Source organism: Bubalus kerabau, chromosome 14, assembly GCF_029407905.1.
Source record: "Bubalus kerabau isolate K-KA32 ecotype Philippines breed swamp buffalo chromosome 14, PCC_UOA_SB_1v2, whole genome shotgun sequence".
Lineage (NCBI taxonomy): Eukaryota > Metazoa > Chordata > Mammalia > Artiodactyla > Bovidae > Bubalus > Bubalus kerabau.
Genome location: NC_073637.1, coordinates 32,819,030 through 32,836,292, shown reverse-complemented (window position 1 = coordinate 32,836,292; position 17,263 = coordinate 32,819,030). Strand labels below are relative to the sequence as shown.

General features: G+C 42.9%; 1 protein-coding gene and 2 long non-coding RNA genes across 6 annotated transcripts in view; 2 read left to right on the top strand and 1 right to left on the bottom strand.

Moving 5' to 3' along the window:
* LOC129626739 (uncharacterized) overlaps positions 1-17,263 on the top strand; it is a 49,443-nt gene that overhangs the window by 24,024 nt on the left and 8,156 nt on the right. The gene's annotated exons all lie outside the window — the stretch shown is intronic.
* On the top strand, positions 10,502-12,875 carry LOC129626740 (uncharacterized). Its single transcript, XR_008702169.1, has 2 exons — positions 10,502-10,786; positions 11,330-12,875. It is a non-coding gene; the product is annotated as an uncharacterized LOC129626740 (long non-coding RNA).
* Positions 12,842-17,263, bottom strand: part of ADHFE1 (alcohol dehydrogenase iron containing 1) — a 34,727-nt gene continuing 30,305 nt past the window's right edge. The window contains exons 1-2 of one of the 3 annotated variants that reach the window (XR_008702165.1): positions 14,822-15,074; positions 12,842-13,375 (exon numbers count right to left, since the gene is read on the bottom strand). Coding sequence is in view for 1 of the 3 variants with exons in the window: in XM_055546141.1 (XP_055402116.1) it covers positions 13,292-13,375 (84 nt within the window). In the remaining 2 variants the exon portion in view is untranslated. Of the gene's footprint in view, positions 13,376-14,821; positions 15,075-17,263 lie in introns of those variants that run through there. The other 2 variants (XR_008702164.1, XM_055546141.1) reach the window with 2 other exon arrangements.

Sequence of the window (17,263 nt, the reverse complement as noted above, 5' to 3'; positions counted from 1 at the left end):
AGCATAATTTTTTTCCCTTTTCTTTAAGAAAAGATAGAATTAGGCCAAAATGCTTACGCTAAACAATGAAAACTTCATATTCCCGTTATCTTGAAGTGTTTTTCTTAACCTTAACTTTTGAATGATTTAAATTATGAATGATCTTAAACAAATATAAAAATGAAGAATATAGTATAACGAACCCTCAGGTTCCCATCACTAAGCTTTACCAATGATCAGCTCATGGACAGTCTTTTTTCACTTATACCTTGCCCCACTCCCCTAACTCATTTTATTTTGAAACCCATTCCAATATTATCTGTTTCATTTGTAAATATTTGAATGTGCATCTGAAACTTTTTTTAAAAAACTTAGGAAAATGATTTCTGGCTTCCTTTGCTACCTCCAGTCTCTTGATGAGATCAGAATTGCAAATCAGGTCTTTAGGCTCAACCTGATGGTAAATTCTTGGATATTTAAATGGCCAGAGAGTTAATGACAAGGGCAGCTAGAGCTGCTGTTAGCTCTTGATTTATGAAGCCACATGTTCAGCCTGTGTGACAGAGGCTATTAGCATCATGCATGGCTCTGTCTCTGCCCACCACTCTCCAGGCCTGAACGCGCTCAACAGATGGGGAATTTCATGGCCACAAATGGAATTGTTTATCCTCTCATTGTTCCCGTGTCAGCAATCAAGCTAAATCCATTACCCACCAATAAAAAGATCAGCTGGCTGCTAGTTCAGCCATGGAAGGAGCCAAAGCTGTGTTGAGGAGATTTAAGAGTTTTAGAGGGGATAAAAAAAGTAATAAGAAGCCACATAAAAATTAAGACCCAAGAGAAGAGGTTGAGTCACTCATTCTAAAGCTGAGGTTTTAAGGGATTTGAAAGGGAAGGCCTAGTAACTCAATCTTTTCTTCAACATATAGGATACTCTAGAGACACCTGATTATAAATACTGTAGAGCTTTTATTGTGTGTTGATGGCTTTATTATTTCATTTAAAAAAGCACTCAAATGGAGCTTTGAAGAAGAAAGAAATGTCAGATTCATAATGGAAAAGCTGCTGACATGTTAATGGCCTTACTACCAGTAGGGAGATTTTCTTTTGTGGGGCTAAATAGTTGTCTGTTCTTGATGAAGTTGTTCCTCATCGGCTCAGCTGGGGGTTTCTCTGTGTTTTGATCTGTAAGAGGAGGCTCTTAAGTTCTGTGGACCCCCCAAGTTGTTCTCCCAACATTCTCAGAAGACCAGTACTTTAAAAAGTGGGCCCTAGAACACTTTTTGCCAGGCTGTTTTTATCAGGATGTATTGGACAGAAGACGTTGGTTCCAGCACTCATTGGTTATAGCTAAGGATCTGGGGCTCATGGGCTTTGCATGAATTCACTTGAAAAGTTAGAGAATTTGGCCAATGACTATTCATTCTCTTCTTTCCATCCTACTGTGCAAATACTTACTGGAAATGTACTGCTATATAGGAACACTATTCTGCCAGGCGATAAGGATCTAGAGATGATTAAGACACGATTTTACCCTCTGTTACCAGATTAGAGGGGGAGATGGACTAGGAAATAAGTGAGCACTGAATACGATGTTTCTGCAGCACAGTAGAGGCACATAGAGCTTCCCTGTTAGCTCAGTAAGTAAAGAATCTGCCTGCAATGCAGGAGACCAGGGTTTGCTCCCTGGGTTGGGGAAGATCTCCTAGAGAAGGAAGTGGCAACCCACTCCAGTATTCTTGCCTGGGAAATTCCATGGACAGAGGAGCCTACAGTCCATGGGCTCACAGGAGTCAGACATGACTTAGCGACTAAATCACCACTACCACTAGGGGCACACAGAGGATGTTAGGGAGTTCAGAGACCTCAGATGAGGGCTCTCTGACTCCCCAGGGAGAGGGTGTGATTGCAGGAAGAGTTTGTGGGGAGACAGGAGCATGGGTTGGGAGACAGCGGCAAGATCATGACAGTCCCAATGTCTGCTATGGGGTGTGTGCCTCCTCTTAAAGGCCAGGGAAAGCCACCGAAAGACTTTAATTAAAGGAAAGCCATGGTCATACAATTTGTGTTTTATCAAAACCATCCTGAGGGCAGGATGAAGAAGTGGTTAAGAACTGGAGCCTGGGCAGCCATTGAAGAAAGTGACTAGAGTGAACCAGGTGAGAGATGGTGGGCTTGAACCAAGGTGTGTGTGTGTGTGTGTGTGTGTGTGTGTGTGTGTGTGTGTTTGGGGTGAAGAGGAATATTAATAATAACTCATAAGGTTGTTGAAATGTTCAGTTCAGTTCAGTCGCTCAGTCGTGTCCGACTCTTTGTGACCCCATGAATTGCAGCATGCCAGGCCTCCCTGTCCATCACCAACTCCCAGAGTTCACTCAGACTCACGCCCATCGAGTCGGTGATACCATCCAGCCATCTCTTCCTCTGTCTTACCCTTCTCCTCCTGCCCCCAATCCCTCCCAGCATCAGAGTCTTTTCCAATGAGTCAACTCTTTGCATGAGGTGGCCAGAGTACTGGAGTTTCAACTTTAGCATCATTCCTTCCAAAGAAATCCCAGGGCTCATCTCCTTCAGAATGGACTGGTTGGATCTCTGTGCAGTCCAAGGGACTCTCAAGAGTCTTCTCCAACACCACAGTTCAAAAGCATCAATTCTTCAGCGCTCAGCTTTCTCACATCCATACATGACCACAGGAAAAACCATAGCCTTGACTAGACGGACCTTTGTTGGCAAAGTAATGTCTGTGCTTTTCAATATGCTATCTAGGTTGGTCATACATTATCAAATAAAATGCTTAGAACAGAAGTTGTTGCCCAGTCTATGCTCAATAAGTGTTAACTTGGATTTCCATTTCTCCTCTTTGGGAATGAATAATTCCCAGTGGTCATAGAATAGCACAGAGGGAAATCAGGAAGAGGAGTATATAAAAGAGGGGATAGTTCGGGGATGGGAGAGGACAAAGGATAGTGTACAGAGAGGAGAGCATCCCCCACAATGTCTCTTGGCGTCTCTGCCCTGCAGGAAACCTTACCTGTAGGTGAGACTCTGTGCACAAGGAGAGGCAGGCTTGGTGTTGGAGGTCTTGTGAGATGGCGGGAGTTTTGGAACAATCAGGTCAAAGTTACTTGGAAAGCAAAGCCTTCCCTGAGCTGCAGTTGTGGCTGAGTCTGGCTATTCCATAGAGCTGGGTGGGAAGGATTTGCTTTTCTTTCTGGATGGCCAGCTCCTACTACTTTTTGGTTCTGTTCTTTCAACAATGTTTCAGTCCCTTTCTTTATATTTGATAGTTTTCAGTGTGTTGCCCAGCACAGTTATGCAAACTGACCAGGATGGGTAGAGGCAGGTAGTTTTTTGGTTTAAGGAATTCCTTCTACTTCTATAAAGTAGAAAGTATTTTCTACTAGAAAGAGTTGTGCTCAGTCACATGCATCTCTTCTGGACGGAGCCTGCCAGGCTCCTCTGTCCATGGAATTTCCCAGGCAAGAATACTGGAGCAGGTTGCCCTTTCCTACTCCAGAGGACCTTCCTGACCCAGGGATCAAACTAGCATCTCTTGTGTCTCCTGCATTGGCAGGAGAATTCTTTATCACTGGGCCACCAAGTTACCTTCTACATAAAATATGATTCACATAAGATCGGCCCCCCAAAAACAGATTAATGCCTGCCTTCCTTCTTTCCTTCCTTCCTTCCCTTCCTCCCCTCCTTTCTGACCACTCAATCAATAAATGTTATTGAACTTCTAACATTGGTGAGATATCTCACTAACTGGGGCCATGGCTTCTTTAGGAACCAAGCTACAAAGCTGATCTGTTTCTCCTGTTCACCTGAGAGTACCTTCGGGGAAGGGAGAGTCTCATCCAGCTTTGTATCCCCAAAACCTGGCACAGGAGTTGGCGGTGGGTGGTTTTCAAGAGCATGATCCGTGTCTGTGTTCTTGCTGGTTGTGTGACCTTGTTCACTTATCCAACCTCGCCAAGGCTTGGTGTCATCATCTGTAAAATGGGAATGATAGTAATAACCCTCATCAGGTTGTTTTGAGCATTAAATGGCATAATGCATGTAAAGCACTCATAGTGCCTGGCATATAAGGGTTCAACTGTATTATCAATACTAGGTTTACAGTAAAGTTATTGAACTAATGCTATTAGGACCTAGTCAGACCCTACTAATTTGCATGTAAATTGGGCAAGTCAATTTACCTCTTGGAGTGTCTGATTTTAAAAAGCTTACGTGGGACTTCCCTGGTGACTCAGGCAGTAAAGAATCTGCTTGCAGTGCAGGAGACCCAGGTTCGGTCCCTGGGTTGGGAATATCCCCTGGAGAAGGGAATGGCAACCCACTCCAGTATTCTTGCCTGGAGAATCCCATGGACGGAGGAGCCTGATGGGCTGCAGTCCATGAGTTTGCAAAGAGGACTGAGACACAACTGAGGACTGACTTTCACTTTCACTTCCCTGGCGGTGCAGTGGATGGGAATTCACCTGGCAATGTAGGGAACATGGGGTTGACGCTTGGTCCAGGAAGCTTCCACATGCCACTGAGCAGCTAAGCCCGTGTGCCACAACTACTGAAGCTGTGCACCTAGAGCCTGGGCTCTGCAACAAGAGAAGCCATTGCAATGAAAAGCCCAGGTGCCTCGAGTGCACCTCAGCTAGAGCGTAGCCCCCTCTCCCTGCAACTAGAGAAGGACTGCTTGCAGGAGTGAAGACCCAGTACAGCCAAAAATAAATAAATAAATAAATAAAATTATATAAACATTTATTTGATAAATGAAAATTATAATATCTGCATGGATAATTATAATAAAATTATAATACTTTAATAGGATTGTAATGGAAATAGAGAAGATTGCTTTGTCCTTTGATTACAAAAATAACCCATCTCCAATAGATTATCTGAGCATAAACATCAGGAAGTAAGAAAAGCTACTGTGTTATTATAATGTTTTTAAAAAAGATGACAGATTCTTTAACTTGATAAAAGGCATCTACAAAAGCTCTACAGCTAACATGACAGTTAATATGGAAGAGTGAATGCTCTCTCCATAGGATTAGGATCAAGACATGGATGTCTGCTCTCTCTTCTCTTATTTAATATAGTACTGGAAGTTCTAGCAATGCAATCAGGCAAGGAGATAAAGGGCATACATATTGGAAATGAAGAAATAAAACTGTCCCTATTTGCAGATGACATAATTGTCAACATAGAAAATCCCAAGGAATCCACAGTAAACTTACAGAATTAATAAGTGAGTTCAGCAAGTTTGCCGTGTTAGGTTTAGGATAAAATCTTACCGATCTTGGGCTAGTCAGAGTTCTTAGACTTCACATGAAAAGCATGATGCATAGAAGGAAAATGTGATAAACTGAATCTCATTACATTAAAAACTTCTGCAGTATCTTGTAAAAATTACAGGGTATAACCTTAAAATTGTGAATCACTATATTGTACACCTATAGCATATATACGGAGAAGGCAATAGCACCCCACTCCAGTACTCTTGCCTGGAAGATCCCATGGATGGAGGAGCCTGGTGGGCTGCTGTCTATGGGGTCGCACAGAATCGGACATGACTGAAGTGACTTAGCAGCAGCAGCAGCAGCAACAGCATACCATATATAATATTGTATATCACCTATGCTGCTAAGTCACTTCAGTCGTGTCCGACTCTGTGCGACCCCATAGATGGCAGCCCACCAGGCTCCCCCGTCCCTGGGATTCTCCAGGCAAGAACACTGCAGTGGGTTGCCATTTCCTTCTCCAATGCACGAAAGTGAAAAGTAGAAGAGAAGTCGCTCAGTCGTGTCTGACTCTTCGCGACCCCATGGACTGCAGCCTATCAGGCTCCTCCGTCCATGGGATTTTCCAGGCAAGAGTACTGGAGTGGGGTGCCATTGCCTTCTCCGATATCACCTATACTTCAATTTAAAAAATATTAAAAACTTTTGCTCTGTGAAAAACTCTGTAAGAAGATGAAAAGGCAAGCAATCGACTGGGAGAAAAATATTTGCCAACCACATATCTGACAAAGGACTTATAACTAGAATATATGAACATTTTTTCAAAACTCAACAGTAAAAAAATAATCCAATTTGAAAACAGGCAAAAGACATGACCAGACATTTCACTAAAGAGGATACCAAATCCTCTTGCACAGATGGCAAATCAGTGCATGAAAACATGTTCAACATCATTAGCCATTAGAAAAATGCAAATTAAAATCACAATGAGACCTACCAAAATGGCTAAAATAAAAAAAAAAATATGGTAACACCAAGTGATGATGAGGATGCAGAGAAACTCACACATTTCTGATGGGAATGTAAAATTGTGCAATTTCCTACCAGCGGCTTTTAGCCCTTTCTGATGTAAATCCTTCAAGTCTACCCCTCATTTGCTAGCAAACCCTTTTCATTTTCTTGTTTGGTTTTAAATTTTTTATTTTATATTGGAGTGTGGCCAATTAACAATGTTGTGATAGTTTCAGGTGGACAACAAAAGGACTCAGCCATGCATGTACATATACATGTATCCATTCGCCCCCAACCCCCACTCCCATCCAGGCTCCCACATAACATTGAGCAGAGTTCTGTGTTAAACAGTGGGTCCTGGTCGGTTATCCATTTTAAATATAGCAGTGTGTACATGTCAGTCCCAAACTCACTATCTATTTACCCCAGTCTTCCTCCAACTGCAAGCTTGTTCTCTCAGTCTGTGAGTCTATTTCTGTTTTGTAAATAAGCTCATTTGTATCATTTCTTTTTAGATTTTGCATAGAGGGGATGTCATATGATATTTCTTCTTTTCTATATGACTTATTTCACTCAGGATGACGATCTCTAGGTCCCTCTATTTTGCTGCAAATGGCATTATTTTGTTCTTTTTAATGGCTGAGTAATTTTCCATTGTATAGATGTACCACATCCTCTTTATCCATTCCTCTGTCTATGGACATTTAGTGAAAGAAAGTAAAAGTGTTCATCAGTCATGCCTGACTCTTTTCGACATCATGGACTGTAGCCTGCCAGATTCCCCTGTCCATGGAATTCTCCAGGCAAGAATACTGATATTCCCTAAGTTTGTATGGGAGGGGGTCAGAGAGGGAACAGTTCTCAAATTTTCCCTGAATGCCCACTAAGCGCCCCCTGCCTCCGGCAATGTGATGGGAACTGCTGCATAAGACACCCTGCCTCCCCTCTCAAGGGCCCAGAAAGTCACCTGAGAGCAGAAACACCATGAGTAGGGGAGCACTCTTAGCCTCTCCCCATCCTGGCCCCTACAAGAAATTTTGGCTTCGCTGGCTTGGCCTCCAGCCTTCTTAGGGGGGAAATGGGATACCCAGTGTGAAGGACAGAACTGAGTTTCCCCAAAATCGTGTGCTGAAGCGCCAACCTCCAGTACCTCACATGTGACTGCATTTGGAGACAGGGCATGTAAAGAGGTATAAGATTAATCAAATGAGTGGGCCCTAATCTAATCTGTCTGGTGGCCTTAGAAGAAGAGAAAATTTGGACACAAAAGAAACACCAGAGATGCACACAGGAAGGACCATGCTGCTGCTGCTGCTGCTGCTAAGTCGCTTCAGCCATGTCCGACTCGGCCATTGCCATGGAAGGATGCAATAAGACCATGCAAGAAGGCGCCACCTGCAGGCCAAGGAGAGAGATGTCAGGACAAATCAAACCTGTCAATGCCTTGTGGTAAAGAACTTGCCAGCCAGTGCAGGAGATGTAAGAGATGCAGGTTCAATCCCATGGTCAGGAAGATCCCCTGGAGGAGGGCATGGCAACCCACTCCAGTATTCTTGCCTGGAGAATCCCATGGACAGAAGAGCCCGGTGGGCTATAGTCTATGGGGTCTAGCAAAGAGTCGGACACAACTGAAGTGACTTAGCACACGTAAAAAGGAGAATTTTTGTTTTCTTTTTTACAAACAGAGATAAGACAGAGTGATCTTACTAGTCTGTTAACCCCATAGCTGGGAGATCTTTTGTTCTTTATACCAATTTTACAAAAATGAAACTCATTGCCCTGGTACTTACTGCAGTTTTTAATAGTCACATCCTGATTGCAGTCAATACCGTGGTCTTCCTCAATGCTGCAGTCACTAGTGAGTGTCTCCTTTCTGTCTGGGCTTTGATGGAAGAACCTCTCCATACCCTGAAAAGGCTTCAGCCTGAAAAGTAGGTGGAAACGAAGGAGGCAGGGGCTTCATGGTGAGGCCGGCACAGTGGGAAAGAGGCAGGGTGGTGCCTGGGGCTGGGGTCTCCCACTCTGGGGGAGACGATGTCCTGTGGTCAGTGTCCTGGTCCTGTCCTGACCCTCATCATGGACTCATGGTCCTGCTCTGTGCTGGGTGGGACTAATTCCAGCTGGAATCTCCTGAATATGAAATACGAGAAAATTGCAATCCATGGGTTCAGTGGTTCTTAACATGTGGTCTCAGACTAGCAGCATCACCTGGGAACTAGTTCAGAATGCACCTACTAAATTAGAAACCCTGGGGCCGGGACCCAGAAACCCATGTGTTTCCAAACTCTCCAGAAGTTTCTGTGCATGTTGAAGGTTGAGACTGCCGCTTTGTTTTTCTCACCACCTATGCAGAGAAGCTGCCAAACAGGTCCCAGAGCAGCCTCATTTTCCTAAATGAAACTTACCCAACAACAGATCCCTGAGTTCAAACCCAGGCTGACAAGATCTGAATTTCTGGGGGATGGAGGAAAGGCCTGGTGATCTCTATCTTTCTAAACTAGTGCCCCAGGTCATTCTTGTCCTGGGGTAAGTTTAGAGGCCCTTGGTATCCAGCTGACATCATGTAGGGGTGTTCAGGAAGGGAAGAGAACTCACAAGTGCTGAGTATAGACTGTAGGTCAGGCACTTCCTGCAGACATTTATAGCAACCCTGTAAAGTGAAGTTTCTTTAGTTGCTCAGTCATGTCCAACTCTTTTCGATCTCATGGATTGTAACCTGCCAGGCTTCTCTGTCCATGGGTTTCCCACTCAAGAATACTGGAGTGGGTTGACACTTCCTCCTCCAGGGGATCTTCCTGACCTAGGGATGGAACCTGCATCTCCTGCATGTCCTGCATTGGCAGGCAGGTTCTTTACCACTGAGCCACCAGGGAAGTTCAAAATGGCCATACTTTAACGTAAAAATTCCATTTGGGGATTCATTAATCTAAGAAGTTAATTTAGAATATGAGACAAGCCACATGTACCTTCTCATTTATTCATTGTGATGGTAGTGGTAGGAGTAAAAATTTGGAAGCACTTTTGGTGTCCTGTAATATGAATAAATGATTAAATTCCTATTCAATAAACTGTTATGTACCTTCTAAAATAATGGTCCTGAAGATTATATGGCAACACAGAAAATACTTAAAATGTCATGGCTTAAGGGAAAAGAGCTAGAAACGACACCATCAAATTAAAAAGATGGAAAGAAAATATAGCCAATGATCACAGCTGTGTTTGGGTAATGATATGATAGTTTTTCTTTATTTCTTTCCGGTCATGATTATTTTAATCAGTTTCCAATTTTATAAGTTAGAAAACCAATTAAAAGCACTCAAAGAAAAAAGTCAATTTTAAAGCCAGAAGGAATGAGATGGAGTTACTTTGAAGATGGCTGTCCCACACGTAGTTTCATGAGGGATTTCACATGGGACAAAATTACAGTTAGAGCAGTTTGAGGGGGGGGATATGCATTGATGCTGAGAGTTATTGGGGTGGCTGGAAAGAATAATAGCATGAGAAACTAGACCCTCCTACCCCCAGCTGCCAGTAATTCAACCTAAGGCTTTAAGAACCAATTTCTTCCCATTCAGTGTGGTTTGTCCCTGGGGACCACCTCCCCCAGGCCATTGTGATGGTGATGGAGCAGGCTGTGGCCTGGCCTCCTCACCAACTCCCAGAGGACCCAGCATTCAATGGAGGAGCCTGGGCAGCTGTCTCCGTGAGGGGTTGCTGGTCATCAGAGGCCCTGCAGCCTGTGCAATGTTGACCTGGAGGTGAACAACCCCCTTTCTCATACCCACTCCCCAGAGGCGACAGTCCCTCATTAGAGTACAGTTTCTAATCTAAACAACCATTAATCTTTCTCAGGGTTAAAAGGCCAGAAAAGCAGTTTTTGCTCTCTATTTTAATACTGTACTTATCTCTGTTTTACAAGAGCAGACTTACCTCATTGAACACTGGAAAACACCCCCCAGCTGTGTCCACAGACACACTCATAAGGACAATCCCAGCACGGCCCTCTGGGTACGGGAAAGGGACAGAAGTGCAACACACCAGCAATTTATTGTGGCTTGTGGCAAAAATTAAGAAACAGGACCTGCGTGAAACAAATTGATGATTTTGTATCAAGAAATAAATTAGGGATGATGTATTTTAAGTGAAAATGCCACCATATGTGATAATTTTATGAAAGTAATATTATATAAACTTTTGAATATGATTCCTTTAATTTTCCTTTCCTTAACAACTAGATTAATCCACGTAAATGGAGCTGTGACCCCTAGGAACAGTTTGATCATTTAAGGAAATCAATCGATAAGTAGAATCCAACTTGAAAAAATGTATGTAATTGTTGTTTCAGATACGCAAAAATGTTTGGTTTACAGAAATCGACATGATCTCTTGTGTCATACTCTTAAGTCAAGAAATACATCTCTTCTGTATTCTCAAATTGTGAGGACTGAAATGATGGGATTAAAAACACAGGGCTTCCTAAATCTGTTTCTTCATGTTTGACCTTTAAATCCTTCCTCTAAGAGTCATCTCAGCATGAATACCAAGCACCCCTCCTGGTGAGTCACAGTGAGACATCTGTGTACTGGTGGAAATGGCATGGAACATTTCAGAGAGATAACGAATGCATTTTCATATCTCAAATGATTTTAAATTTCCCAAACTCAAAATCTCACATTAAGGACAGGGTAGTACCTGAAATCCAGTCAGGGTATTTTCAAGCTTGCAGAGGACGTGGTTGAATAAAAAGTAAGACTCAGATAGAGCGAGGGGCTGGAAATGGAATCCAGGGTTCTAATGATGCCGAATCATCTTACAAAATACATTACAAGAGGTCCCAAATTTACCTGGACTTTCTTGGTGGGGGCCATATATTTTTTTGCTATGCCAAATGTACTTTTTTCTTTCTTTTAATTTTAAATTTATTTTTTTTAAATTAGAGGATAATTGCTTTACAGAATTGTGTTGGTTTCTGCCAAATATCCACATGAATCAGCCATATACGGTATACCTAAGTCCCCTCCCTCTTGAACCACCCTCCCACCTTCTCCCTGACAAATGTATTTTGAAATATATATTAAACATTTATTTGTTTATTAAAGTTTCCTAAAGGATCTCAGATGGTGACTGCAGCCATGAAATTAAAAGACGCTTACTCCTTGGAAGGAAAGTTATGTCCAACCTAGATAGCATATTCAAAAGCAGAGACATTAATTTGCCAACAAAGGTCCATCTAGTCAAGGCTATGGTTTTTCCTGTGGTCATGTATGGATGTGAGAGTTGGACTGTGAAGAAGGCTGAGCGCTGAAGAATTGATGCTTTTGAAGTGTGGTGTTGGAGAAGACTCTTGAGAGTCCCTTGGACTGCAAGGAGATCCAACCAGTCCATTCTGAAGGAGATCAGCCCTGGGATTTCTTTGGAAGGAATGATGCTGAAGCTGAAACTCCAGTACTTCGGCCACCTCATGCGAAGAGTTGACTCATTGGAAAAGACTCTGATGCTGGGAGGGATTGGGGGCAAGAGGAGAAGGGGACGACAGAGGATGAGATGGCTGGATGGCATCACTGACTTGATGGATGTGAGTCTGAGTGAACTCTGGGAGTTGGTGATGGACAGGGAGGCCTGGCGTGCTGCAATTCATGGGGTCACAAAGAGTTGGACACGACTGAGTGACTGAACTGAACTGAAAGGATCTCAGATTGACAGAGAGTTTCACTGTTCTCTACCTTATTCACAAAGCTTCTGCTCTCAGAATCCACGATTCCTCTAAAAAGCTGAAGGGAATTTTAGCTAGATATAGTCTGCAAGGTAGAGCTGAAATTCTACTGAAACTCTTGTGCTTGCCTTTTGGGCACTTGGCATAAAGAATTTGAACATTCATTCTATTGGAACTAAAATTACACCTCAGTGATTCTGTTTCTAAGTTAAAAAAATATAAATACATATGTATACATATAATTATTTATAACTATATATGTGCACAAATTATAGGGAGAACATATATTTTAAATTTTTGTTATTTTTTAGTGGTGATTATCTTCTGGATGGCGCATTGTGAACAAATGTTTTCTTCTTGTTTCTTTGTGTTACCAGGTTTTGGTACTGAACATGTTTTATGTGTGTAATTAGAGAAGACCACCTGCCCAATAAACAATATTTAAATGTTATTTTTAAAATCCCAAGTAAACAAAGATGTTTAAAGAGATAAACCTGCCCCAGGCAGGTTGAATGGCACAGTAATGCCCTTCTCATCTGTTTTTTTTAAAAATCTTGATGTAATTATGTACTTCACTTGATTAAAACTTTAATCCAATTTAAAATACAGATAAATCTGCAAGTACACTGAAACCTAGAGCTTTCCAGGTGGTGCTAGTGGTAAAGAACCTGCCTGCCAATGCAGGAGATGCAGGAGATGCAAGAGAATCAGGTTTGATCCCTGGGGTTGGTCAGATTTCCTGGAGGAGGAAATGGCAACCAGCTCCAGTATTCTTGCCCAGGAAATCCCATGGACAGAGGGGTGGGCTACAGTCTATGGGGTCGAAAAGAGTTGGACACGACTGAACAACTGAGCACACATGATGTATTTATCTATACACTATTAATGAATACTTAAGTTCTTTCAAATATTTTATTATTAGAAAATGTGCTGTCAGAAACACTCTTGCCATATTTCTTTACACACTTGTGCTAGAATTTTATAGAATATATTTCTAGATGTGGGGTTGATTACTGGGCAAAGAGTACATGCATTAACATTTTTGGTAGATATTGAGTATTTGCCCTTTTGATCCATGGAGCAAGGGCAGTCTGCAGGGTTTGGGGTAGGAACATGGATCCCTGAAGTCTGTCTGAGGGTCCAGCATGGTGGGCGTTTGTCCAGCCTGCCCTATGGAAGTAGCTGGATTTGGAGCATCAGGGAATCTCCTACAGGATAAATTTATATCACATTCAAGCTGGTAATGAGGGAGTTATATGTGGAGGTGAAAAGACAAAATTCTTGCTAGATCAACTTCTGTTATCAGAACTACGATGGCCAAGGGTAGTTCTTTCAGTGAAAATGAAAATTAATACAGTTTCATCGATGCTTCAAACAGAGCAGATAGATCCTCTTCTGACTGAGGGCGTGGTGCAAGCTTGGTGACTCTTTCCTGAAACAGTAAACAAAAATAGTTACCCAGGGCTTTGCAAAGACAGTTTGTAAAAGCTACTTGTATGTAAATTAACTCAGTCATGAGAAACAGTGACTTGATAGTAGTCATAGTTTTGAAAGTCAGATTTCTTGTTGGCTTCGTACTCGCTGATTCCCAACTCAGAATTTATCAAGTGAGACCTCTTTCCAGCAAAGCTTTCAAAAGCCATTACTGTTGCCTGAGGGCCTTCTACCCAAATGTTCAGAAGCTCACCAGCTTTGGGAAAAACACCACCTACAGTGACCAAGCTATGTGGATCCGGCACCTCTGCCAGGCTCTCCCTGTGCAGAGGGCATGGCCCCAAGCCCTGCATGTGCTGCCAAGGAAAATAGAACAGGGTCATCCTTGACTTCAAAGACTTTGCAACTTGGACTTAAGGTATACTAGGAAGGACTTCACCAGGACATTAACTTTCAGGCTGCGGGCAACAAGTGACTTAAAAAAAAAATATTAAGTAAGATTTTATCTCTACCTCCTCAAACAAATTCCATGATTCCCTTAATTTCTCCAGTGATCATTGAGCCGAGTCAGCAAAGACACCAGCCCCTCCTACTGCTACGGTCACTCCTGTCAGTGGCTCCTTAACCCCCAAATTTCCAGGCCTAAATGAAATTAAGAAACATGCCAGTGTTTGGTTGGGTTTTCATGGGTCTCTGGGTCTGTTTTCTGTGATGAGCACTGGTGTGGGGGCACACGTGGTAGAAGGGGGAAGGTCCAGGGGGCAGGGCTGCGGCCAGCACCCCACACAGCAGACAGGTGCTCAACAGTTACTGGATGAATAAAGATGGCGGGAGGGGACACTGGCATCTCAAGGTTCGCGTGTACAAGACAGGACCTGACTCCACCTTCCACTTTTCCTTAGGCAAAAACCTAGAGTCATCCCTTAAAACAAAACAAAACAAAACAAAACTATTTGGCTGCTCCAGGGCTTAGTTGTAGCACAAAGGATATTTAGGTGCAACATGTGGGACCTAGTTCACTGACCAGGGATGAACCCAGGCCCCCTGCATTGGGAACATGAAGTCTTAGCCACTGGACCACCAACGAAGTCCCTAGGAGTCATCTTTGATTGCTCTTTCTGTCCTCTGCAAGTTCAGTCCATCAGCAAGTCTGTCAGCTTTACCTGCCAAATAAATCCCCAATCAGACCACTTCTCACCTCTCCGTCCATCACAGCCTGTCTTACTCACTGCATGCTCCTGTCCTACTTGAAAATCCTCTAAGAGCTACTTCCACTTTTGCTCCACTCCCATCCTCTTCAGGTCATTCTCCCCCATGGCAGCCAGAGTGATGGTCCCGCATTACAAGTCTGATCACACCATTTCCTTGCATAACACCCTCCAATGCAATTAGAAGAACAAAACCATATGCCCTAACCCCAGCCAGACCTGGCCCTGCTTCTCACCCCAGTTCTGATTCTTCTCACACTCACTCAACTCACGTGGACCCATCATCCCTTTTCAGTCCCATGAAAATGCTGTCTTCACCGTATCTCAGGGTCTTTCCCCTCTGCCTGAAATGCTTCTCTCAGCTCTTCACCCAGCTGCCTCAGCCTCCAATCAGAGGCCTTCTCTGACCACATCCGCTGGAGTTCCCGCCACACTGTCCCATGTGAAATCACTATCTCATCACCCAGGATTCCTTCAGACTGCTCATCATTATGTGAAGTGATTTCATTCGTATCTTATTTATAGATTTGATCAGATATCTATGGTCTCTCTTCCTCACTAGAATGTAAGATCCATGAGGGATGGAAGGGACTTTATTTTCTTAGCTGTATCCCATACAATTCATGATATATATTAAGACGCCAATAAGTATTTGTCAGGTAAAAGTAAGAATGAAAAGAAGGAAGTATGCATTAAAAAAATTAACTTTAAATGCATCTAAATATAAAGACCTAAATGTAAGAGCTAAAACCTTAAAACACTTAGAAGAAAATGGGAAAATGTTAATGACTGGGTTTGGCAGTGATTTCTTGGATATGACATCAGCAAACAGGCAACAAAAGAAAAAAGAGATAAACTGGACTACATCAAAATTTAAAACTTTTGTGCCTCAAGGGACACTATATCAAGAGTGAAAAGACAACTTTACAGAATGGGAGAAAATATTTTCAAATCATATATATATCTAATAAGGGGTTATTATCCAAAATAGATACGTAATTGCTACAACTAAATAGCTAAAAACGCCAAACAACTCAACTCAAAAATAGACAAAGGACTTGAATAGATGTTTCTTCAAAGAAGATATGTAGCTAACAAGCACATGAAATGATGCTCAATGTCATTAGGAAAATACAAGTGAAAACCGTGAGTTACCATTCATACCTATTGGGATGGCTATCCAAAAAATGGAAAATAATGGTGAAGCTGCAGAGAAACTGGAACCCTCGTGCGTTGTTGGTGAGAATGTAAATGGTACAGCCATTATGGCAGCTTGTCAGTTAAACACAACATGTCTATTCCTTGATATATACCCAGGTGAACTGAAAGCAAGGACTAAAACAGATACTTGTACACTGATGTTCATAGTTGCACTATTCACAATAGCTGAACAGTGGTAACAACCCAAGTGCCCAACTGCAGTTGAACAGATAAACAAAATATGGCCTATCCACATGATGAAATGTTATTCGGCCATAAGAAGGAATGGCATTCTGACACACTGAAGGCATTATGCTAAGTGAAGACATGATGCAGACACAAAAGGACAAATACTGTATGATTCCACTTAAATGAAGCACCTAGGATAGGCAAATTGAGAGTGCTAGAAAGAATAGAGGCTGCCCCAGGCTGGGACTCTTCCTCTGAGTGTGGGGAGTTACTGTTTACCATTCAGCGATAGAGAAGAGCTGCTATCTGGGATGACTTAAAAATTCTGGGGGCTTCCTTGGTGGTTAAGAATCCACCTTGCAGTGTGTGGACACCGGTTTGATCCCTGATCTGGGGCACGCCCATGAGCATGCAATGACTGAGTCCACGTGCTACAACCACGGCAGCAGTGCACCCCACAGCTGGTGCTCCACAACAAGAGAGGCCACTGAAACGAGAAACCCGTGCGCTGCAGTTAGAGAGTAACCCCTGCTCACTGCAACCAGAGAAACCTGCATGCAGCAAGGACAATCCAACGCAGCCAAAAAAAAGTTCTGAAAATGAAAAAATGAAAGTCCTGGAAATGGATAGTGCTGATGGTTGCATACCACTTACGTGTACTTAATGGCATTGAGTTGTACACTTAAAAATGATTAAAATAGTAAATTTTATGTCAGGTATGTTTTATCACAATAGAAAAAAAAGGAAGGGATGGACAGATAGAAGAAGGCTCAGGGACATTGCTGAAGAGCATGGGTGAAGCCAAGGTAAAGCTCTTATCCCAACACATCTTGTACAGATGCTAAAGAATTTTGAAAATCCACAGCAAGGCAGAGACTTGTTCACGGTGACTTATGTACATGCTTGTTTGTGGCTGGTCCGGGACTGAAGTTGGGTATTTGCTGTGGCTGAAAATGGCCACATTCTGTTCATAACAGCAGAGTCTTATCTGATGAGCTCAAGGGCCCTTGTGCGTGAGTGCTCAGTCGCTTCAGTCGTGTCCAACTCTTTGCAACCGTAAGGACTGTAGCCTGCTAGGCTCCTCCATCCATGGAATTCTCCAGGAAAGAATACTGGAGTGGGTTGCTATGCCCTCCCCCAGGGAATCTTCTTGACCCAGGGACAAACCCGAATCTCCTGCATTGCAGGCTGAGCCACAGGGGAAGATTCAAGGGCCCTTAAAACAACCCTGTTCATCTTGGGTGACGTAGTTCAGGACTCTCAGCTCAGGCCAAGCTGAGCTCAGTTTC